The sequence below is a fragment of the Scyliorhinus torazame genome, chromosome 4 (genome assembly GCF_047496885.1).
Source record: "Scyliorhinus torazame isolate Kashiwa2021f chromosome 4, sScyTor2.1, whole genome shotgun sequence".
Classification (NCBI taxonomy): Eukaryota; Metazoa; Chordata; class Chondrichthyes; order Carcharhiniformes; family Scyliorhinidae; genus Scyliorhinus; species Scyliorhinus torazame.
In genome coordinates this window covers 24,431,675-24,451,938 of record NC_092710.1, presented here as the reverse complement: position 1 = coordinate 24,451,938, position 20,264 = coordinate 24,431,675, and the positions used below count along the sequence as shown (strand labels likewise).

The following is a 20,264-nucleotide window of genomic DNA, read 5'->3' as shown; positions in this document are numbered from 1 at the left end:
GCCGAGAGAATTGAGGTCCTGGAGAACAGATCGAGGAGGAAGAACCTCCGGATTCTGGGTCTTCCTGAAGGAGTGGAGGGAGCTGATGCTGGGGCGTACGTGAGCACGATGCTCCATTCGCTGATGGGTGCGGAGACCTCTCCGACCCCCCTGGAGCTGGAAGGGGCTCACCGGGTCCTGGCGAGGAGACCCAAGGCAGATGAGCCGCCAAGGGCGATAGTGGCAAGGTTCCATCGCTTCGTGGATAAAGTGTGCTGAGATGGGCCAAGAAGGAGCGGAGCAACAGATAGGAGAACGCGGTGATCCGAGTATACCAGGATTGGAGCGCGGAGGAGGCAAAGAGGAGAGCTGGCTTCAACCGGGCCAAGGCGGTGCTGCATAGAAAAAGAGTCAGGTTCGGCATGCTGCAGCCTGCGCGACTGTGGGTCACTTATCAGGACAGACACCATTATTTTGAAACGCCAGAAGAAGCTTGGACCTTTATACAGACGGAAAAACTTGACTCGAACTGAGGGGATGTGGTTGTATATGGGGTTGTAAATATGGGTAAAGAATATTTTGTGGATGGGATGATGGATGGGGATGTGGGTAGAGTTCTGGTTAAAATTCCGAAAATGTCCTTTTTTCCTTTCTGTAGACAAAATGATGATGATGGGGAATGTGTGCGTCGGTCCTGGAGGGAGGTGAGACTCTGGGATGAGGGAACTGGGATGATGGCCGCAACAGGAGCTGCTCCACAGGGGGCGGGGCTCACAGGGTGAAGAGAAAGGGCAGGGAAAGGGAGAGGTTAGTGGGGGAGATTTTAAGGGTGGACAGGAGCTATGCAGAGGCTCCGGATGAGAGACTACTCAAGGAGAGACAAAGTCTCCAGATGGAGTTTGACCTGTTGACCACAGGGAAGGCAGAGGCATAGTGGAGGAAGGTACAGGGTGTGATATATGAATATGGGGGGAAGGCGAGCCGGATGCTGGCACACAGCTCCGTAAGAGGATGGCAGCGAGGGAAATAGGTGGAGTCAAAGATGGCAGGGGAACTACGATGCGGAGTGCAGGGAAAGTGAATGAGGCTTTTAAGGCCTTTTACGAGGAACTGTATAGGTCCCAGCCCCCAGGGGGAAAAGAGGAGATGCGGTGATTCTTGGATCAGTTGAGGTTCCCAAGGGTGGAGGTGCAGGAGGTGGCTGGTCTGGGGGTGCCAATTGGGGTGGAGGAGCTGGTTAAAGGACTGGGGACCATGCAGGCAGGGAAGGCCCCGGGGCCGGATGGGTTCCCGGTGGAGTTTTACAGGAAGTATGTAGACCTGTTAGCCCCGTTGCTGGTAAGGACCTTCAGTGAATCAAGGGAGGGGGGGCCCTGCCCCCGACAATGTCGGAGGCGGCGATCTCTTTGATCTTAAAGCGGGATAAGGACCCACTGCAATGTGGGTCATATAGACCAATCTCGCTCCTTAATGTAGATGCTAAGTTGCTGGCAAAAATGTTGGCCAGGAGGATTGAGGACTGTGTTCCGGGGGTGATTCACGAGGATCAGACGGGATTTGTAAAGGGTAGGCAGTTAAACACTAATGTGCGAAGGCTCCTAAATGTGATAATGATGCCATCGGTGGAGGGAGAAGCGGAGATAGTGACAGCCATGGACGCGAAGAAAGCCTTTGATCGGGAGTATCTCTGGGAAGTGTTGAGGTTTGGGTTCAGGGGAGGGTTTATTAGTTGGGTTAAGCTCCTGTATAAAGCCCCAGTGGCGAGTGTGGTTACGAACCGGCGGAGGTCGGAGTATTTCCGGAGGTATCGAGGGATGAGGCAGGGGTGCCCCCTGTCCCCTCTGCTGTTCGCATTAGCAATTGAACCTTTGGCCATGGCGTTATGGGAGTCGGGGAAATGGAAGGGGGTGGTTCGAGGGGGAGAGGAACATCGAGTGTCGCTGTAAGCAGACGACCTGTTGCTGTATGTGACGGATCCAGTGGAGGGGATGGTTGAGGTAATGCAGATCCTACGGGAGTTTGGAGATTTTTCGGGCTATAAGCTCAATGTGGGAAAGAGTGAGCTCTTTGTGATCCATCCGGGGGACCAGGGCAGAGGGATAGAGGACCTACCGCTGAGGAGGGCGGAAAGGAGCTTTCGATATTTGGGGATTCAGGTAACTAGGAGCTGGGGGGGCACTACACAAACTCAATTTGACGTGGTTGGTGGAACAGATGGAGGAGGATTTTAAACGGTGGGACAAGTTGCCACTCTCGCTGGCGGGTAGGGTACAGTCGGTTAAAATGGTGGTCCTCCCGAGATTTCTTTTTGTATTTCAATGCCTCCCAATTGTGATCACTAAGGCCTTTTTCAAGAGGGTAAGCAGGAGCATTACGGGATTTGTGTGGGCGAGCAAGACCCCGCGGGTAAGGAGGGGGTTCTTGGAGTGTAGCAGAGATAGAGGAGGGTTGGCACTGCCGAATCTGGGTGGTTATTATTGGGCAGCCAACGTGGCAATGATCCGTAAGTGGGTGATGGAGGGAGAGGGGGTGGCGTGGAAGAGGTTGGAGAAGGCGTCCTGCAAAGGAACGAGCCTGGGGGCGCTGGTGACGGCACCGCTGCCGCTCTCGCCGACAAGGTATACCACGAGCCCAGTGGTGGTGGCAATGCTAAAGATCTGGGGGCAGAGGAGACAGCACGGGTGCAACGGGAGCCTCGGTGTGGTCCCCGATCAGAGACAACCATCGGTTTGTCCCAGGAAAGATGGACGGGGGGGGGGGTTTCAGAGCTGGCATAGGGCAGGGATTAGAAGAATGGGGGACCTGTTCATTGATGGGATGTTTGCGAGCTTGGGGGCGCTGGAGGAGAAGTTTGGGCTACCCCCGGGAAACGGAGGGAGGGGAGGTGGGGGGAGGGGAGGGAGGGAGGGAGTGGGGGGAGGGAGGGAGGGGATGGGGGTGGGGGGGGAGGGAGAGGGTGGGGGTGGGGTGGGGGGGGAGGGGGTGGGGGTGGGGGGGGAGGGAGAGGGGTAGGGGGTGGGGGTGGGGGGAGGGAGAGGGGGGGGAGGGAGGGGGTGGGGGGGAGGAGGAGGAGGGGGAGGAGGGGATGGGGGGGGGAGGAGGGGATGGGGGGGAGGAGGAGGGGGGGAGGAGGAGGGAGGGGGGGAGAGGGGGGAGAGGGGGAAGGGGGGTTCCTTTGGGGGGCATGTGAGCAAGAAAGCACATGAATGATCCCGAAACTGACATGTACGGGAAGAACCCAAAGTACAAAGTTCTGTATTTTATTGACTTGCCACGTTCATGTCTTGCCACCCAAGTTCTTTTTCTTTTCTTTGTTACGGGGGGGGGGCGGGGGGGGGTTTGTTTGTAAGATGGAAAATATTGTTACTGAAACATTCTTAATAAAAATAAATTTATAATTAAAAAAATTTAAAGACAAGAGTGCCATCTGCTGGCCACACCTTTGAAAAGCGTTTTCTGGTTTATGGGATCTTTTTATCAAATTGGGACAGCTTAAAGGGAGAATTTATTAAGGGTTATACAGAAGTGCTGTAGCTGAGTGGGGTATTTATGTTTGTAGTTGATAAAAATGCTTACTCTGTGTGTTTATAAAAATGTTAACTAAATTCGCAGAATAAACTTTGCTGTTGATTAAAAGTGCTGAAGGCCTCTGTTAAATAACACCTAAAAGGCAGGCTCTTGTGTTCCCTTACCCAAAATTAATAAACCGTTGTCGGTCAGGTGAACTCCGTGATATACTTTGGAGTTTTCTGAAACCTGCCTGGCCCATAACACTTCCATTCCCTGATTTAAAGCTGCTTCGGGGAGGTTCCTTGTATCTTGAATACAGCAGAATATAGATAGATTGGAGAGTTGGATGGAGAAATGGCAGATGGAGTTCAATCCAGGCAAATGCGAGGTGATGCATTTTGGAAGATCCAATTCAAGAGCGAACTATACGGTAAATGAAAAAGCCCTGGGGAAAATTGATGTACAGAGAGATCTGGGAGTTCAGGTCCATTGTACCCTGAAGGTGGCAACGCAGGTCGATAGAGTGGTCAAGAAGGCATACAGCATGCTTTCATTCATCGGAAGGGGTATTGAGTACAAGAGTTGGTAGGTTATGTTACAGTTGTATAGGACTTTGGTTCGGCCACATTTGGAATACTGCGTACAGTTCTGGTCGCCACATTACCAAAAGGATGTGGATGCTTTGGAGAAGGTGCAGAGGAGGTTCACCAGGATGTTGCCTGGTATGGAGGGCGCTAGCTCTGAAGAGAGGTTGAGTAGATTAGGATTATTTTCATTAGAAAGACTGAGGTTGAGGGGGGGACCTCTGAGGCCTACAAATCATGTGAGGTATAGACAGGGTGGATAGCAAGAAGCTTTTTCCCAGAGTGGGGGACTCAATTACTCGGGGTCACGAGTTCAAGGTGAGAGGGGAAAAGTTTAAGGGAGATGTGCGTGGAAAGTTCTTTACGCAGAGGGTGGTGGGTGCCTGGAACGCATTGTCGGCGGAGGTGGTAGAGGCGGGCACGATAGCGTCATTTAAGATACATCTAGACCGATACATGAATGGGCAGGGAGCAGAGGGATACAGATCCTTAGAAAATAGGCGACAGTTTTAGATAGAGGATCTGGATTGGCGCAGGCTGGGAGGGCCGAAGGGCCTGTTCCTGTGCTGTAATTTCTCTTTGTTCTATCTTCTTTCATGAAGACCGATGCTCGCTTGGCTGACTAGTTTCTTTTTTTAAACTCTTACTGTCTTGTTTTTATATTTCTGGCTAGCTTTCTCTCATTCTCTATTCTTTAATTAATCCTTTAGTCATCCTTTTCTGTCCAATCATTTGACCTTCCACCTACCTTTGCATAAATATATGCTTTTTCTTTAAGTTTAACCTTTCTAGTTAACCATTAATGGTGTGATTGTCCCGTGTACTTTTTATCAATCACTGAAACTGTGCATTCTGAGATACCCCCTCAAATGTTTGCCACTGCATCTCTATTGACCCTATTACTCACCCTAATTTGCCAGTTCACTTGAGCCAGCCCCACTTTCACGCCTTCATAATTGCCCTTATTTAACTTTTAAAATAGCATCTCGGAACCATTCCTTTCTTCCTTCAAGTTGAATGTAAAATTCACTTATAATATTGGCTACTATCTAGGGGAGTGTTCACCATAACATTATCAATTAATCCAATCTCATTGGACAACCAATGCGTGCTCTCCGGTTGGCTCTGGAACAAGCTGGGGCCGTTGCTGTTTGTCATTTTTATCAATGACCTAGAGGAAGGCGCAGAAGGGTGGGTGAGTAAATTTGCAGATGATACTAAAGTCGGTGGTGTTGTCGACAGTGTGGAAGGATGTAGCAGGCTACAGAGGGATTATAGATAAGCTGCAGAGCTGGGCTGAGAGGTGGCAAATGGAGTTTAATGTAGAGAAGTGTGAGGTGATTCACTTTGGAAGGAATAACAGGAATGCGGAATATTTGGCTAATGGTAAAGTTCTTGCAAGTGTGGATGAGCAGAGGGATGTAGGTGTCCATGTACATAGATCCCTGAAAGTTGCCACCCAGGTTGATAGGGTTGTGAAGAAGGCCTATGGAGTGTTGGCCTTTATTGGTAGAGGGATTGAGTTCCGGAGTCAGGAGGTCATGTTGCAGCTGTACAAAACTCTGGTACGGCCGCATTTGGAGTATTGCGTACAGTTCTGGTCACCGCATTATAGGAAGGACGTGGAGGCTTTGGAGCGGGTGCAGAGGAGATTTACCAGGATGTTGCCTGGTATGGAGGGAAAATCTTATGAGGAAAGGCTGATGGACTTGAGGTTGTTTTCGTTGGAGAGAAGAAGGTTAAGAGGAGACTTAATAGAGGCATACAAAATGATCAGGGGGTTAGATAGGGTGGACAGTGAGAGCCTTCTCCCGCGGATGGAAATGGCTGGCACGAGGGGACATAGCTTTAAACTGAGGGGTAATAGATATAGGACAGAGGTCAGAGGTAGGTTCTTTACGCAAAGAGTAGTGAGGCCGTGGAATGCCCTACCTGCAACAGTAGTGAACTGGCCAACATTGAGGGCATTTAAAAGTTTATTGGATAAACATGTGGATGATAATGGCATAGTGTAGGTTAGATGGCTTTTGTTTCGGTGCAACATCGTGGGCCGAAGGGCCTGTACTGCGCTGTATCGTTCTATGTTCTAACTCCTCACTTAGGCTACCTTTGCACATCTCATTTTCCACCTTATTTGTGAATTAAAATCTCCCATGATTATCGCTGTGCTAACCTGACAGGCTCCCATAATGTCTTCCTTTATGTTCCAACCTACCACGGATCACTGAGAATCCTGAAACGGTGGCACTGGTTATCACTGCTGCCTCACAGCTCCATGATCCCGGGTTCAAGTCCGGCCTCAGGTGACTGTGTGGAGTTTGCGCTTTCTCCCCATGTGTGCCTGGGTTTCCTCCTGGTGCTCCGGTTTCCCCCCCATAGTCTAAAGATGTGCAGGTTAGGTGGATTGGCCATGCTAAATTGTCTCTTAGTGTCCAAAAGGTTAGGTGGGGTTACGGGTTTGGGGTGGAGGTGTGGTCTTAAGTCAGGTGCTCTTTCCAAAGGCTGGTGCAGACTCGATGGGCCGAATGGTCTCCTTCTGCACTGTAAATTCTATGATTCTGTATCTAACCCCGTGTTGTACCAGCCCTGGGAGTGTTTGATGGGGTCAGTGTAGAGGGAGCTTTACTCTGTATCTAACACCGTGCTGTACCTGTCCTAGGAGTGTTTGATGGGAACTGTGTAGAGGGAGCTTAACTCTGTATCTAACCCCGTGTTGTACCAGCCCTGGGAGTATTTGATGGGGACAGTGTAGAGGGAGTTCTGCCCTGTATTTAACCTTGAGATTGTCTGAAGAGAGTGTGTTGCATGAGACTTTGGTCCTTGATACCAATGGGGGAGGAGTGGAGGGTGGGTAGGTGTGGAAGGGGAGGTACCCTGCTGTCAATTACATATGGGGGACAAGGTCCTGGCTTGCTAAATGCTTTTCCAAGCATCTTTTCTACAGAGGTGTCTCCATCGCTGCCTCAGTGTGAGATATTGGGCGTAGTGCGTGCGAGCCCAAGCCTGAATGTGCAGTTGTCATGTGGTGCTGTGCTGTCAAGCTGCTGTGCTATTTGCTTACAGGTGCTTCCCTGCCTGACTGAGCCCTGCTCCCTGCTGGTCAATCGCCTCCCGTCCAGCGCCCTGACCGAGCTCCTCCAGCAGCTGACCGGCTCAGCTCAATCCAGCCAACCCGGGAGCCAGTTTCCATCCATCCTACAGAACAAGGTACAGAGAATAAAGGGATGGGGTGGATGGGAATGGTGGAGGGTCCAGAGATGGGGAATGTTGTAGGGGCTGGAGGAGGTTACAGAGATGGGGAATGTTGTAGGGGCTGGAGGAGGTTACAGAGATAGGGAATGTTGTAGGGGCTGGAGTAGGTTACAGAGATAGGGAGGGTTGTAGAGGCTGGAGGAGGTTACAAAGATGGGGAATGTTGTAGGGGCTGGAGGTGGTTACAGACACGGGGAGGGTTGTAGAGGCTGGAGGAGGTTACAAAGATGGGGAATGTTGTAGGGGCTGGAGGAGGTTACAGAGATAGGGAATGTTGTAGAGGCTGGAGGAGGTTACAAAGATGGGGAATGTTGTCGAGGCTGGAGGAGGTTACAGAGATAGGGAGGGTTGTAGGGGCTGGAGGAGGTTACAGAGATGGGGAATGTTGTAGGGGCTGGAGGAGGTTACAGAGATGAGGAATGTTGTAGGGGCTGGAGGAGGTTATAGAGATAGGGAGGGTTGTAGTGACTGGAGAAAGTTACGGAGATAGGGAGGGTTGTAGGGGCTGGAGGAGGTTACAGAGATAGGGAGGGTTGTAGGGGCTGGAGGAGGTTACAGAGATAAGGAGGGCTGTAGGGGCTGGAGGAGGTTACAGAGATAGGAAGGGTTGTAGGGGCTGGAGGAGGTTACAGAGATAGGGAGGGTTGTAGGGGCTGGAGGAGGTTACAGAGATAGGAAGGGTTGTAGGGGCTGGAGGAGGTTACAGAGATAGGGAGGGTTGTAGGGGCTGGAGAAGGTTACAGAGATAGGAAGGGTTGTAGGGGCTGGAGGAGGTTACAGAGATGGGGAATGTTGTAGGGGCTGGAGGAGGTTACAGAGATAGGAAGGGTTGTAGGGGCTGGAGGAGGTTACAGAGATAGGGAGGGTTGCAGGGTTGGAGGAGGTTACAGAGATAGGGAGGGTTGTAGGGGCTGGAGGAGGTTACAGAGATAGGGAGGGTTGTAGGGGCTGGAGGAGGTTACAGGGATAGGGAGGGTTGTAGGGGCTGGAGGAGGTTACAGGGATAGGGAGGGTTGCAGGGTTGGAGGAGATTCAAGACTGGAGTGTTGAGGCCGTGAAGGGATTGAGAAACAGTGATGGAGAATTTTGGACTGAGGCAGCACAATTGGTTTGGGGCCACAATTCCAGAGTAAAGTTTAAGATGCAGGGCAGAAGCGCAGCACGGTGGCGCAGTGGTTAGTGCTGCAGCATAGGTCCCAGGTTCGATCCCGGCTCTGGGTCACTGTCCGTGTGGAGTTTGCACATTCTTCCCGTGTTTGCGTGGGTTTCGCCCCCGCAACACACAAATGTGCAGTTTCGGTGGATTGGTCATGCTAAATTGCCCCTTAATTGGAAAAAATAATAATTGGGTACTCTAAATTTTTCTTTTTTTAAAGATGCAGGGCAGCAATGTTTTTGTTAACGTTTACATTGTGTTCCCATGTGGAAAGCACGCACCACCCCATCACCACATTCTCAAAGCACTTACAGATGTGCAGGGGACAAAGCATCTCACAGGTAAAATGACAATGGGAGGGATGAGATTGAAGGAGTTTTGAATCAAACTAGGATTCCTCAAGAAACAACTTCAGTAACAATATTGTGGGTGGTACTCTGGAGATTGGAGCTCAGATGCTAACACAACGCACCTGTATTCCCATTCTGCGTGAGCACTGTAATGTTGGAAGACAAGTGCTGAGTGAGCACTGAACTGTCAGAGGGTCAGTACTGAGGGAGTGCTGCACTGTCAGAGGCTCAGTACTGAGGGAGTGCCACACTGTCAGAGGGTCAGTACTGAGGGAGTGCTGCACTGTCAAACGGTCAGTACTGAGGGAGTGCTGCAGTGTCAGAGGGTCAGTACTGAGGGAGTGCTGCACTGTCAGAGGGTCAGTACTGAGGGAGTGCTGCACTGTCAGAGGGTCAGTACTGAGGGAGTGCCACACTGTCAGAGGGTCAGTACTGAGGGAGTGCTGCACTGTCAAAGGGTCAGTACTGAGGGAGTACTGCAGTGTCAGAGGGTCAGTACTGAGGGAGTGCTGCAGTGTCAGAGGGTCAGTACTGAGGGAGTGCTGCACTGTCAGAGGGTCAGTACTGAGGGAGCACTGCATTGTCGACGGGTCAGTACTGAGGGAGAGCTGCACTGTCAGAGGGTCAGTACTGAGGGAGCACTGCATTGTCGGCGGGTCAGTACTGAGGGAGCACTGCATTGTCAGAGGGTCAATACTGAGGGAGTGCTGCGCTGTCAGAGGTTCAGTACTGAGGGAGCGCTGCACTGTCAGAGGGTCAGTACTGAGGGAGTGCTGCACTGTCAAAGGGTCAGTACTGAGGGAGTGCTGCACTATCAGAGGGTCAGTACTGAGGGAGTGCTGCACTGTCAAAGGGTCAGTACTGAGGGAGTGCTGCACTGTCAGAGGGTCAGTACTGAGGGAGTGCTGCAGTGTCAGAGGGTCAGTACTGAGAGAGTGCTGCAGTGTCAGAGAGTCAGTACTGAGGGGAGCGCTGCACCATCTGACAAGTTGCCTTTCAGACTTTAAATGAGGTTCCGCTATATCATCATAGATTATCATCATGTGAAGAGGGTTGGGAGATTAATCAGTTGCTGTGCTGTATCCTTCAGTCAATATCAGGTTTTTTTGAAGACACATGATCTGATCATTACCTGAGTCCTGTTTGTGTGTTTTTGCTATGCACACAGTTCTTAATTGTGACCATGACTGCACTTCAACAAAGTACTTCATTGGCTGTGAAGTTCTGAAAGTGTCGACCAAGTGTTCGCGCATTCATTTTCTGTGTGTTGTTCAAATTGTTTTTCCAGTTTGGACTGACTTTGTTCTACGTGATCCTGAGCCAAGGGGAAAGGTTGCAGAGCTCCGAGGCAGCCAGCGAACTTATGCAGGACAACAGGTGGTGAGTCTCAGCCAGAAATGTAACAGCTTGTCCGCCACGTTCCCCAGCCACTAGAGCCATCCCTTCCGTGTTGCCTCAGACTGGATCGGACTTTCACAACCTCAGTCTCGATTTTGACCTATAGATAGGCTGTCGACCGCTGCAAAACCGAGAGTGTCACCTTTCTTCATATCATCCCATCTGTCACCATTCGCTGCATTTCAGAGTCTTGTGCCTTTAAAGCTGGAACACAACCAAGAGGTTTGAGTGGTTAATCTGCATGGGAAACAATCAGTGTAAAGAGAGTTTTACTCTGTATCTAACCCCGTGCTGTACCTGTCCTGGGAGTATTTGATGGGGACAGTGTAGAGGGAGCTTTACTCTGTATCTAACCCAGTGCTGTACCTGTCCTGGGAGTGTTTGATGGGGACAGTGTAGAGGGAGCCTTACTCTGTATCTAACCCCGTGCTGTACCTGTCCTGGGAGTGTTTGATGGGGACAGTGTAGAGGGAGCTTTACTCTGTATCTAACCCCGTGCTGTACCTGTCCTGGGAGTGTTTGACGGGGACAGTGTAGAGGGAGCTTTACTCTGTATCTAACCCTGTGCTGTATCTGTCCTGGGAGTGTTTGATGGGATCAGTGTAAAGAGAGTTTTACTCTGTATCTAACCCAGTGCTGTACCTGTCCTGGGTGTTTGATGTGGACAGTGCAGAGGGAGCTTTACTCTGTATCTAACCCCGTGCTGTGCCTGTCCTGGGAGTGTTGATGGGGACAGTGTAGAGGGAGCTTTACTCTGTATCTAACCCCGTGCTTTACCTGTCCTGGGAGTGTTTGATGGGGGACAGTGTAGAGGGAGCTTTACTCTGTATCTAACCCAGTGCTGTACCTGTCCTGGGAATGTCTGATGGGAACAGTTCAGAGCAGTGCTTTTCAAACTTTTTCCAACTTTGGGACCCACATCGGCCGACCTTTGAGTCTCGCCTTATTTCAAATGCTTTGTGCTTAAGATACAAAATCTTTGCCTTGCCTTTTTGCTATTTCTAGCCATCCTAACTTTTCTTCGTTATGTTGCCGTATTTGCCTCTCGTCCTTGATCGCACTGTCTACCGTTTCTGCATTTAACTGTTCTTTTATTACTCCTTGTTTTGTTTTCCCTTATCACTGCTTAGATTCCCAACCCCCTAACATTCTAGTGGGATGGTGGAAATATTGCACTCCCTCCCACAAACAACAACTGTTAAATCTGGGGGTTACCAGGAAAGTTTCACACTGAAACTGATAGTTTTTGTTTAGTGTTCTAAGGATTATAAAATGATGCTGAGTAAGTAGAGTTAAAATACAGAACAGTCATGATATCATTAAATAGCAGACATGAGGAAGAATGGTTTATTTCTGTTCCTTGATTCCTATCTTCCTAATCCTGGACTGAACAGGTTTTCAAATTCTCACCCAGTCTGTACATGGGTAGCACAGTGGTTAGCACAGTTGCCTCACAGCTCCAGGGTCGCAGGTTCGATTCTTGGTTGGGGTCACTGTCTGTGTGGAGTTTTTACTTTCTCCCTGTGTGACTGCGTGGGTTTCCTCCGGATGCTCCGGTTTCCTCCGACAGTCCAAAGATGTGCGGGTTAGGTGGATTGGCCAAGCTAAATTGCCCTTTGTGTCTAAAAAGGTTAAATGGGGTTACGGGGATAGGGTGGAGGAGTGGGCTTAGGTAAGATGATCTTTCCATGGGCCGGTGCAGACTTGATGGGCTGAATGGCCTCCTTCTGCACTGTATGATCTATGTTGCCTGTTAAAACACCGTTTTTCAAACCTTTTTCGCGGCACCCACCAAAAGTGGGAGTGTTTGATGGAAGATGGATCTTGACTCTATCTAAGTCCATGCTGTTTCTGACTCTGTGCTTTACGTGGCTTGAGAGACTTTCGGAGAGCTGGGTGGTTGGTGGGTGCATGAACTCTTTGAATTCCGTCTCTGTATTTGTTCATCTGATCACTCTCTCTCCTCCCCCATTCAGGACGGAGCTGGTGTTTGCTGTGACCCGGGAGCTGCTGAAGGTTCCACAGGCATCTCTGGCCAAACCTTTGTTTGTGCCCACGAACCTCCTGGCCCTGTTCTCCCACTATGTCGACAGGCAGACACTGAATGTGCTGGAGTCCAAGTTACAGTGAGTATCAGGCGGGGCAAGTGAGCGCCAGTATTTTCGGTGCTACAACTGACTATGTATCGAGAGGAGGGAATTCTCCCTTCACAGCGCACCCCTCACAATACCCAAAGCACTGGAGAATACAACTTGCGGAATGGGAGCGGAAGACCACATGCCCCCCTCGAGCCTTTGCGCCATTTGTTTGGGTGATGACTGATCTACATCACCTCCACTTGCTCAACGTACCCCCATTTCTCCTGATTCTCATCAGTCAAAGTCCTGAATGGGGAAGCACGGTGGTGAAAGTGGTTTGCCAAATGGCTCCCTTCTCCCCGGCAAGGATTCTGTCATTCTCTGTACTCCACGGTTGAGCATTCGCAGACCTCCAGTGGGGTTGGGAATTGTAAAGATTGGCAACCCTGAGTGGCCACTTGGACTGAGGTATCAATTCATCGTGTGAGAGTGAACGGTAATCAATGAGGAAGCTTTTAGTCCTTTTGGGGATTTCACTTGATGGGTTACGAAGAGGATGTGGGTTGGTCTTGACGGTTATCAACATTTATAAACATCCTGGGGGGGGGTTACCATTGATCAGAAACTAAACTGGTCTAGCCATATAAATACTGTGGTCACAAGAGCAGGTCAGAGGTTAGAAATCCTGTGGCGAGTAACTCTCCCCCTGACTCCCCAAAGCCTTTCCACCATCTGCAAGGCACAAGCCAGGAGTGCGAGGGAATACTCTCCACTTGCCTGGATTTGTGCAGCTCCAACAACACTCAATAAGCTCGACACCATCCAGGTCAAAGTAGCCCCGCTTGATTGGCACCCCTGATTCGCCCTCTCCACCACTGACACGCAGTCGGAGCCGTGTGCACCGTACCAAGATGCGCTGCAGTAATTCGCCAAGTTACAGCTTCCAAATTCACAACCACTAACATCAAGGAGGACAGAGGCAGCAGATACCTGGGAACCCCACCACCTGGAAGTGTCGCCGTGTCGTGTCCCCCCCCCCCCCCCAAAGCTCAGTCACCACCACGTTTGGGAAATATATCACTGTTCCTTCAATGTCACTGAAGGTGGAGACTACAGTGGTTCAAGAAGGCAGCTCACCACCACCTTCTCAAAAGTATTTAAGGATGGGCAATAAACGCTGCCAAGCAACGATGCCCACGTCCTGCGAATGAATAAAAACAAACATGTCATCAGACCGGTCACGCATCCGGTGTAATCTTTGTGTTGAAGGTGAGCTCTGACCCCAGGCCTGTGCCATTGCAGCCCTACTTGCTTTCAACCTCCATGCCATCTCCCGACCTTGGCACCCCCTTCAGCCCGGCCGCTGACTAAACCCTCCTCCTCACCTCAATTACCTCTCGACTATTCCTAGTATCCCATTTTCCACCCACTAGTTGAACCCGATCTTGTCGAAAACCTTGAAACCCGGTGGTCTGACTCACCACCCTTGCACCCACCTCCTCAAGCTCCGGCCACCTTTGTGCCTCAGTTGACTTAAGTTTTAAAATTCTTGTGCTCCGTGGCCTCACTCCTTCCTATCTTGGTCACCTATTCACCGGCCCCAGCACCGCCTCTGCCAAACCCTCCATGATCTCGGCGCTCCACCGATTCCAGCCTCTCGCTTACCCCCTGATTTTAACCGCTCAGCTTCTGACAGCCGAGCCTTCAGCTGCCTGGTCCCTAAGCTCTGACGTTTCCCCAGCTCACATCCCCCTCGCCACCAAACCTCTCCGCTTCAATCTCTTCTCTCTTCCCCCCCCCCCCCCCCCCCCCCCCCCCCACCGCCCCCCTTAAGACGCTCCTCGCGACCCGTTTGGTCATCTGCCCCCAACATCTCTTTACGTATTGAAATAGAATAATCCGATTGGACTCGAAACGATAACTCCATTTTCCTCTTAACAGATGCTGCCAGACCTGCTGAGTTTCTCTGGCCCTTTCTGGTTTTATTTCAGGACTTCCAGTCCACAGCATTTTGCTTTTAGATCGATGTCATTTGCTTTGAACTGTATAAATTCGCACTTGGCTGACGCCCAATGTTCTACCCAATTCCTCCCCGCCAATCAGAAAGATGGGGCCTGTCACCCTGTTTGCCTGGGTTTGGAGTTGACCCTCCAGGTCCCAGGACGGGGGAGGGGGGGTGCAGGAGGTCAGAGAGAAAGTGGGCCCGCCTCCCCATTCCTGTTGTTAAATCATGGCTGTTTGGCCACGTGTGCTCAGATTTATTTTGCTGGGTCTAGTTAATCATCTGTCTGAGCGGATGCCTTTGAATGCACTCATTCTCTTCTCTCTTTCCTCCCCTCTCCCTGACAGGCTCTCCGGGAAGCCACGGTAGAAGAAAATGGGCACACAGCAGTGCCCCGCAGTCGACATGGGGCGGCCCCGCCAGCCGCCACGACATACCGGGCGCGCAGGCTTCGTCAGCGACCAGGAACAGGCGACGCGCGCTTTTGCGTGCCTTCCGATTAAATTGAACTTTCCTACTTTATTTTTCTAAGATCCCGGATGGGTGGGGGGAGGGGGTGGCTGGAAGCAGCGGAAGAGGCTTGGTCCCACCTCCCGCCCTCACGGCTGCCAACATCATGTGGAGGAGTTCGGGGAGGGTGGGGATAGTGTGAGCATGCCATTTGATGTGGTGAGGCCTGGTTTCCTGAGAGCACAGCTCACTGTCACTGAGGACGTACGGGCCAAGATTGTGTTGGGCCATGGATTTTGGTGGGAGGTGGCAAGACGACCAAGAGAGAATGTGGGAATCGAGGTTGTTGGGACCGGCAGTGGGAGAGGAAAGCCTGTGAGTGCAACCCGTCCCCGGCAAGGCGCCACGTTGTCAGGCCAGGTATCCGCGCAGCTCAAACACAAACCTCTTGTTGTATGCCGGGAGATGAGACACCTTGGAAAATCCCTGTGAGCACACGCCAGTGAGTACTGATGGATTTGCACCCAGTTGGCACGGAACTCCACAATTCTTGATTAATTCACACATCCCTTTCCCGTTTGAGTTCGCGGCCAGTTTGTAAATGAACTTCAGTTCACATTCAATTCGTATCCCAATTCGCCAGGAAATTCGCAAGCCGGTTCATCTTTGCGTCCAGTTCGCAAGGAACCTCCAATCGGGAACGATCTCCCTTCCAACCCGTGTTGCTGTTGGTAATTGGCAATTCATTGGTGTCCAGCAGGCCCCTGCACTTCGGTGTTGAATCGTGACTGGCAGCAGTTTGAGCAATGTGACCCTGGTGCCTTCGCACACTGTCGGTCTCCCGTAGCACCTGCCTTGCGGAGGTGCGTGTAGCCTGAAGTTATGCTCACTGATTTGGTCTGCCGCGGGCGGATATAATCTGTTTCGGGTGCTGGTTGAGCGAAATGGTGGAGTGGGCGTTGGGATGGGGCTGGGGGACGGGGGTGGAGACATGAAGCAGGACGGGGAGTGTTGTAATTTCCCTGTCCTCTTGGTCTCTCCCGTCCCAGGGACTTTGCCTTTTTGATCCTCAGATTGGTCTTTTCAAACTGAGCAGCAGTGGCGATCGAGGAGGGGGGACGGGTGCTGAACTACCCGGGGGTGAAGCTGGGACTTTTCTGTTCCCCTTCCATTTGCTCCCCCTACCTCAGACTTACCTGAGGATCTCTGCAAATGGCAAGAGTGAGTGGCAGTGTGGGTGCAGTCGCAAACGGGCAGTTGGGGGGGGGAGGGGTTGTGCCCGATTGGTAGACGCTCACTGTGCCAGTGGTGTCACCGTGGACGAACACTGTGCTGTCGGAGAGGGCTCGCGTCGCGATGAGAAACACGGTGCTTGGCCTTCCTTCCTTCCTTCCTCCTTTCTCAATTGCGTGGGGCCTTTTCCATCACTTTTGTAACTCTGGTGATTTTAAACTGTTTTTCTTAATTAAAAAGGGTGGGGCGGTTTGCAAATAATGAAATTCGCCTTGGGTGGAAGTGGTGGTGGGGGGGGGGGGGGGGGGGGCGTTGTGGCTGGGGCACAGCTCGGTTTGGGCGTTGGATTATGCTCTGAAATCCCGAGGCCAAATGCATGTGTAATGGCCGAGGGCACACCGGAGATTGCTGTCCACTTGATCAGGAATCTTTGAATTGGAAAGCGTGCTCTCCCCCTCCACCCTGTGCTGTTTTGGATAACCATGTGGCTTCAGGATATGAAGCGGTGATGGTATTGGAGCTGCTTTATATATATTATATATGTTATATATATATATATACATCGGCCATTTTCAGTGGGTGTACAATGTCTTTAACCCACCACACATTGTGCCCATAAATGTCACAGATATGACTGATGAGGGCGAGTAGGGCTCTCCCCTCTCGAAAGCTGCTCTTTTGCCATTTCTCCCCGCCCACCCCTCTCCCCAGCAAGGTTTAGACCACCTTCCTCCACCCTGTCGCCATCCTGACTGAGTGATCCAATGCACTGCCTTTACTGTGTAGGAAAAAAAATCGGGGGATGCTTGCTCTCCCCGCAGACGTGCGTACAGCCGAGGTCCACAGGAGCTGCATTCACGTGCCTGAGAGGAGTGGGGGCTGGCGAGGCGGGCTGCCACTTCAGGACTGTGGGAATATCATATCTATGTCAACGTATCAGGGAGAATGGGTAGTCGGCCTGAGGGTGCTATTGGGCACAGCCTCGTCATGCTTCCATCAGTCGACTAAGTTTCGTTGGGGGGGGGGGGGGGGGGGCGCGGTGGCAGCATGTTGGTTTGCACAGTGGCGGTGTCAGCTGGGGCCTGGTGGAAGCTGAAAGTTTCCACATCATTGCTCCAGGGTAAACGTGTTTCCAGATTTGGTCTGCAGGTGGATTTGTTATGTCGGCTGCTATTGGACCTGTTCAAGTTCAGAGTTGTGTCACTGGCTCTGATTGATGTGGATGGTGTGATATTAGAATTATATGTCACTGGGCTGCTTGCATAGGTATATGAGCTATACATATATCATATTTTTGGACTTGTATTCAGTGTGACATTGTGTCACTTGCTAAAGAGTTTGAGTCCTCTGACTTGGCAGACTCCGAAAACTGCGCTTGGGTTTGCACTTGGGACTTTGCAGGGGTCCAGAATCCGACGAGTGAAGAACTCTGCTGGTAAATGTCACTCCCCTGCCCTCTCACCCAGCCCATCCCAAAGGCTAGCCTGCCCAGCCGGTTCCCATCATCTCAGAATCAGAGCAGACCGGGAGAGTTCCAATCTTTGACCGCACTGAATTTCAGCCAACCTTTGGACTCATGCTCACTCTCTCTTTTCCCTTGTCTGAGTGCAGCCTAATTAGCACTGCACAACCATTAATGGGACCGCTTCTTGCGCACACCTTGTTTGTCTCTTGCATAGCTCACTCCTAATACCACCGAAGCTTAAACGGGACAAGGCTCAGCCCCCCGCAAACCCCCCCCCCCCACACAAGGTGAACTGGAGGGTGGGGTGCATTGTGGGTAGGTCTAAAGGAGCTGGTTATGCAAAGTTGTGGCATAATTAGTAACGGTCCTGGGATTGTTGATTGACAGGATGTGAACACTGGATTACTACTGGTAGTGATACAGCCAGTAATATGGTTCTGGGGGAGAGTCGATACTAAGTGACTGTGTGAGGGAGTTGTTTGACATCAATTGAGATAGTCAGTTTGTGTGGATGTGGGGATTAACTGTGGGGGGGGGGGTCTTGTTCTCTTTGAGAGAGGACAGCTGCATCCCCACTAACGTTGCCCAACAGTCAGTGCTTTGCAAGGTATGGGGTGCAGAAGGCAGCAGTGTTGAAGAGAATGTTAACACCTCATTTGCCATCACAGCCGATATGACCCTCCTATTGCCTGGAGGGGCAAGTGTGCGCCACGTCAATTGTGGATGCTTCACCTGGCTACCATCCCCGACCGTGAAAATCCAAGGCAAGTGTGACGATATCTGCCAGCAGCCCATCCCACTCCCTCCTGTGCTAACTCGAGCGATGACCTTGAATTCTCCTCCCATTACCCTGCTTTCAGTCGGTGCCCTTCCTGTAGCAGTTGCTCATGCTACCCCCTTCCTTTTGTGGCTTGCCATGTTGGAACACATACCCAACCTCGCCATTCCTCTTGTCCTAGTCTGGCTCCTACTTGCACCCTAACCCTCACTATGTTCCCTATCGATTCTCTCTTGAAACTTGGCGGGGAGGGGGGGGGGGAGAGGAGGAAAGAGCGTGTTACCCACTTTCCTAGTACTTGACACCTCAAAGTGGACAAATTCAGTTGTGGAGACACTTTGCACCTCGAGGTTCCCAGACAAATGTATTGCTTGAGTGGAGGGCGGGAAAGAGAAGGAAAGAGCAGACTTGAATCTTTTGATTCCACATTCCCGCTTCCCCACAACCCAGGTTAGTCGACTCCTTGTGACTGTACCCTTGATTCTTTATCAGGAATATGAACTCTTCACTTTATAAGAGAAAAGATCATTAAAATATATTTTAACAAGTTGCCTTTTTAGTACTTTCTGGACGGGTTAGAAAGATGTAGGGTTTAGCTGGTAATGAATCCTTAACCTCTTACCTGTGTGTGTGAAGGTGACATTGGTTAAACCTCCAGGGCGATATTTGCTATGCCCTCGAACACACACGCACTCACACACTGTGCCGGGCTCTTATTTTTAGTTTCTCTTTCTTTCCCTCTTTTTGTTTTCCTCGTCATTCTCTGCCTGCATTCTTGCAGTACGATTACTCGTGACCTGGAAAAGCGTTTTGCTTTTACAAAATGTATTCTAGTTCTGTTTTTAAACCAAAATTAAACATTTTTGTTTTTGCTTTCATTAAAAAATATATATAACTTGGGAAGTTCCGTGTGGTGTGTTTTGTTCCTGAAAGGGATTCGGAAAGGCTTGACGTCGACCAAGAGGCGCTTGTACTGAATGATCATCCTGAAGATCGCTCACCTCTGGGGATGAGCCCCAGTTGGAGGGAACGAAGGATCCTTTCCTCTGATGGGGGCACCAGGGCAGCTTCAGTGCGATCAGATGCGAACATAGCAGCAGGAGGGAAGATTATTCATTGCTCCTGAACTGAGTGGCTTGCTGGGCTGCATCGGTGTGTGTCTGGAGCCTCTACTTGCACCCTAACCCTCACTATGCTCCCTATGTCTGGAGCCACATGTAGGCCAGGCCAGGGTATGGATGGTAAGTGAAGCCGATGGATATTTTTTGACATTACTCATTAATAGATTTTGAATTCAAATTTCACCATGTGCCGTGGTGGGATTCAAACCCAGGTCCCCAGCATTGCCCGCGGTCTCGGGATTACTAATGCAGCAATCCGGCTGGATTTATGCCCCTCAAATCTTTTAACACTGTTCAATGAGATACTCATGAGTATACGGGTGTTACTTGTAGAAGACACTAATTAGGTCTTATCTGGAGTACCGTGACCAGTTCTGGGCGCCATACGTGAGGAAAGATGCAAAGGCACTGGAGAGTACCGTGGAGATTCACATGAATGATGCCAGGGGTTTACAACTGTAGCTATGAGGATAGATTGGTCTGTTTCTCCAGTGAGAGGAACTGTTCACACTCAGCATCAAGAACCAGAGGGTACAGATTCAAAATAACACTCAAAAGGAGTGAAAATGAGAGCATGGAATGAACTTCCTAATAATAATAATAATCGCTTATTGTCACAAGTTGGCTTCAACGAAGTTACTGGGAAAAGCCCCTAGTCGCCACATTCTGGTGCCTGCTCAGGCGGCCGGTACGGGAATTGAACCCGCGCTGCTGGCGTTCTGCTGTGCAAGGCAGCTATTTAGCCCACTGTGCTAAACCAGCCCCTGAGAGGGTGGTGGAGGCAGGTTAGATCAAGGAATTCAAAAGGGAATTATCACAGAAAGAGACCAGTCGGCTCATCAAGTCAATGCTGGCTCTCTTGTCGAGTTATCTGATTTGTCCTGTCTCTGTTGTCCTGCAAGTTTATT

The 20,264-nt window shown here is 50.8% G+C and overlaps 1 protein-coding gene and 1 long non-coding RNA gene across 5 annotated transcripts in view; one reads left to right on the top strand and one right to left on the bottom strand.

The window, feature by feature from the left end:
• LOC140410151 (protein PAT1 homolog 1-like) overlaps nt 1-16,294 on the top strand; it is a 134,749-nt gene extending 118,455 nt beyond the window's left edge. For 3 of the 4 annotated variants that reach the window (XM_072498114.1, XM_072498112.1, XM_072498111.1), the window contains 4 exons: nt 7,137-7,280; nt 10,120-10,211; nt 12,206-12,355; nt 14,657-16,294. In XM_072498114.1, the coding sequence (XP_072354215.1) occupies nt 7,137-7,280; nt 10,120-10,211; nt 12,206-12,355; nt 14,657-14,678 (408 nt within the window). In that variant the 3' untranslated portion in view covers nt 14,679-16,294. Of the gene's footprint in view, nt 1-7,136; nt 7,281-10,119; nt 10,212-12,205; nt 12,360-14,656 lie in introns of those variants that run through there. The other variant, XM_072498113.1, reaches the window with a different exon arrangement.
• LOC140410152 (uncharacterized) overlaps nt 9,964-20,264 on the bottom strand; it is a 37,722-nt gene continuing 27,421 nt past the window's right edge. Inside the window, exon 2 of the long non-coding RNA XR_011940511.1 lies at nt 9,964-10,433. This is a non-coding gene — a long non-coding RNA (uncharacterized lncRNA). The remainder of the gene's footprint in view (nt 10,434-20,264) is intronic.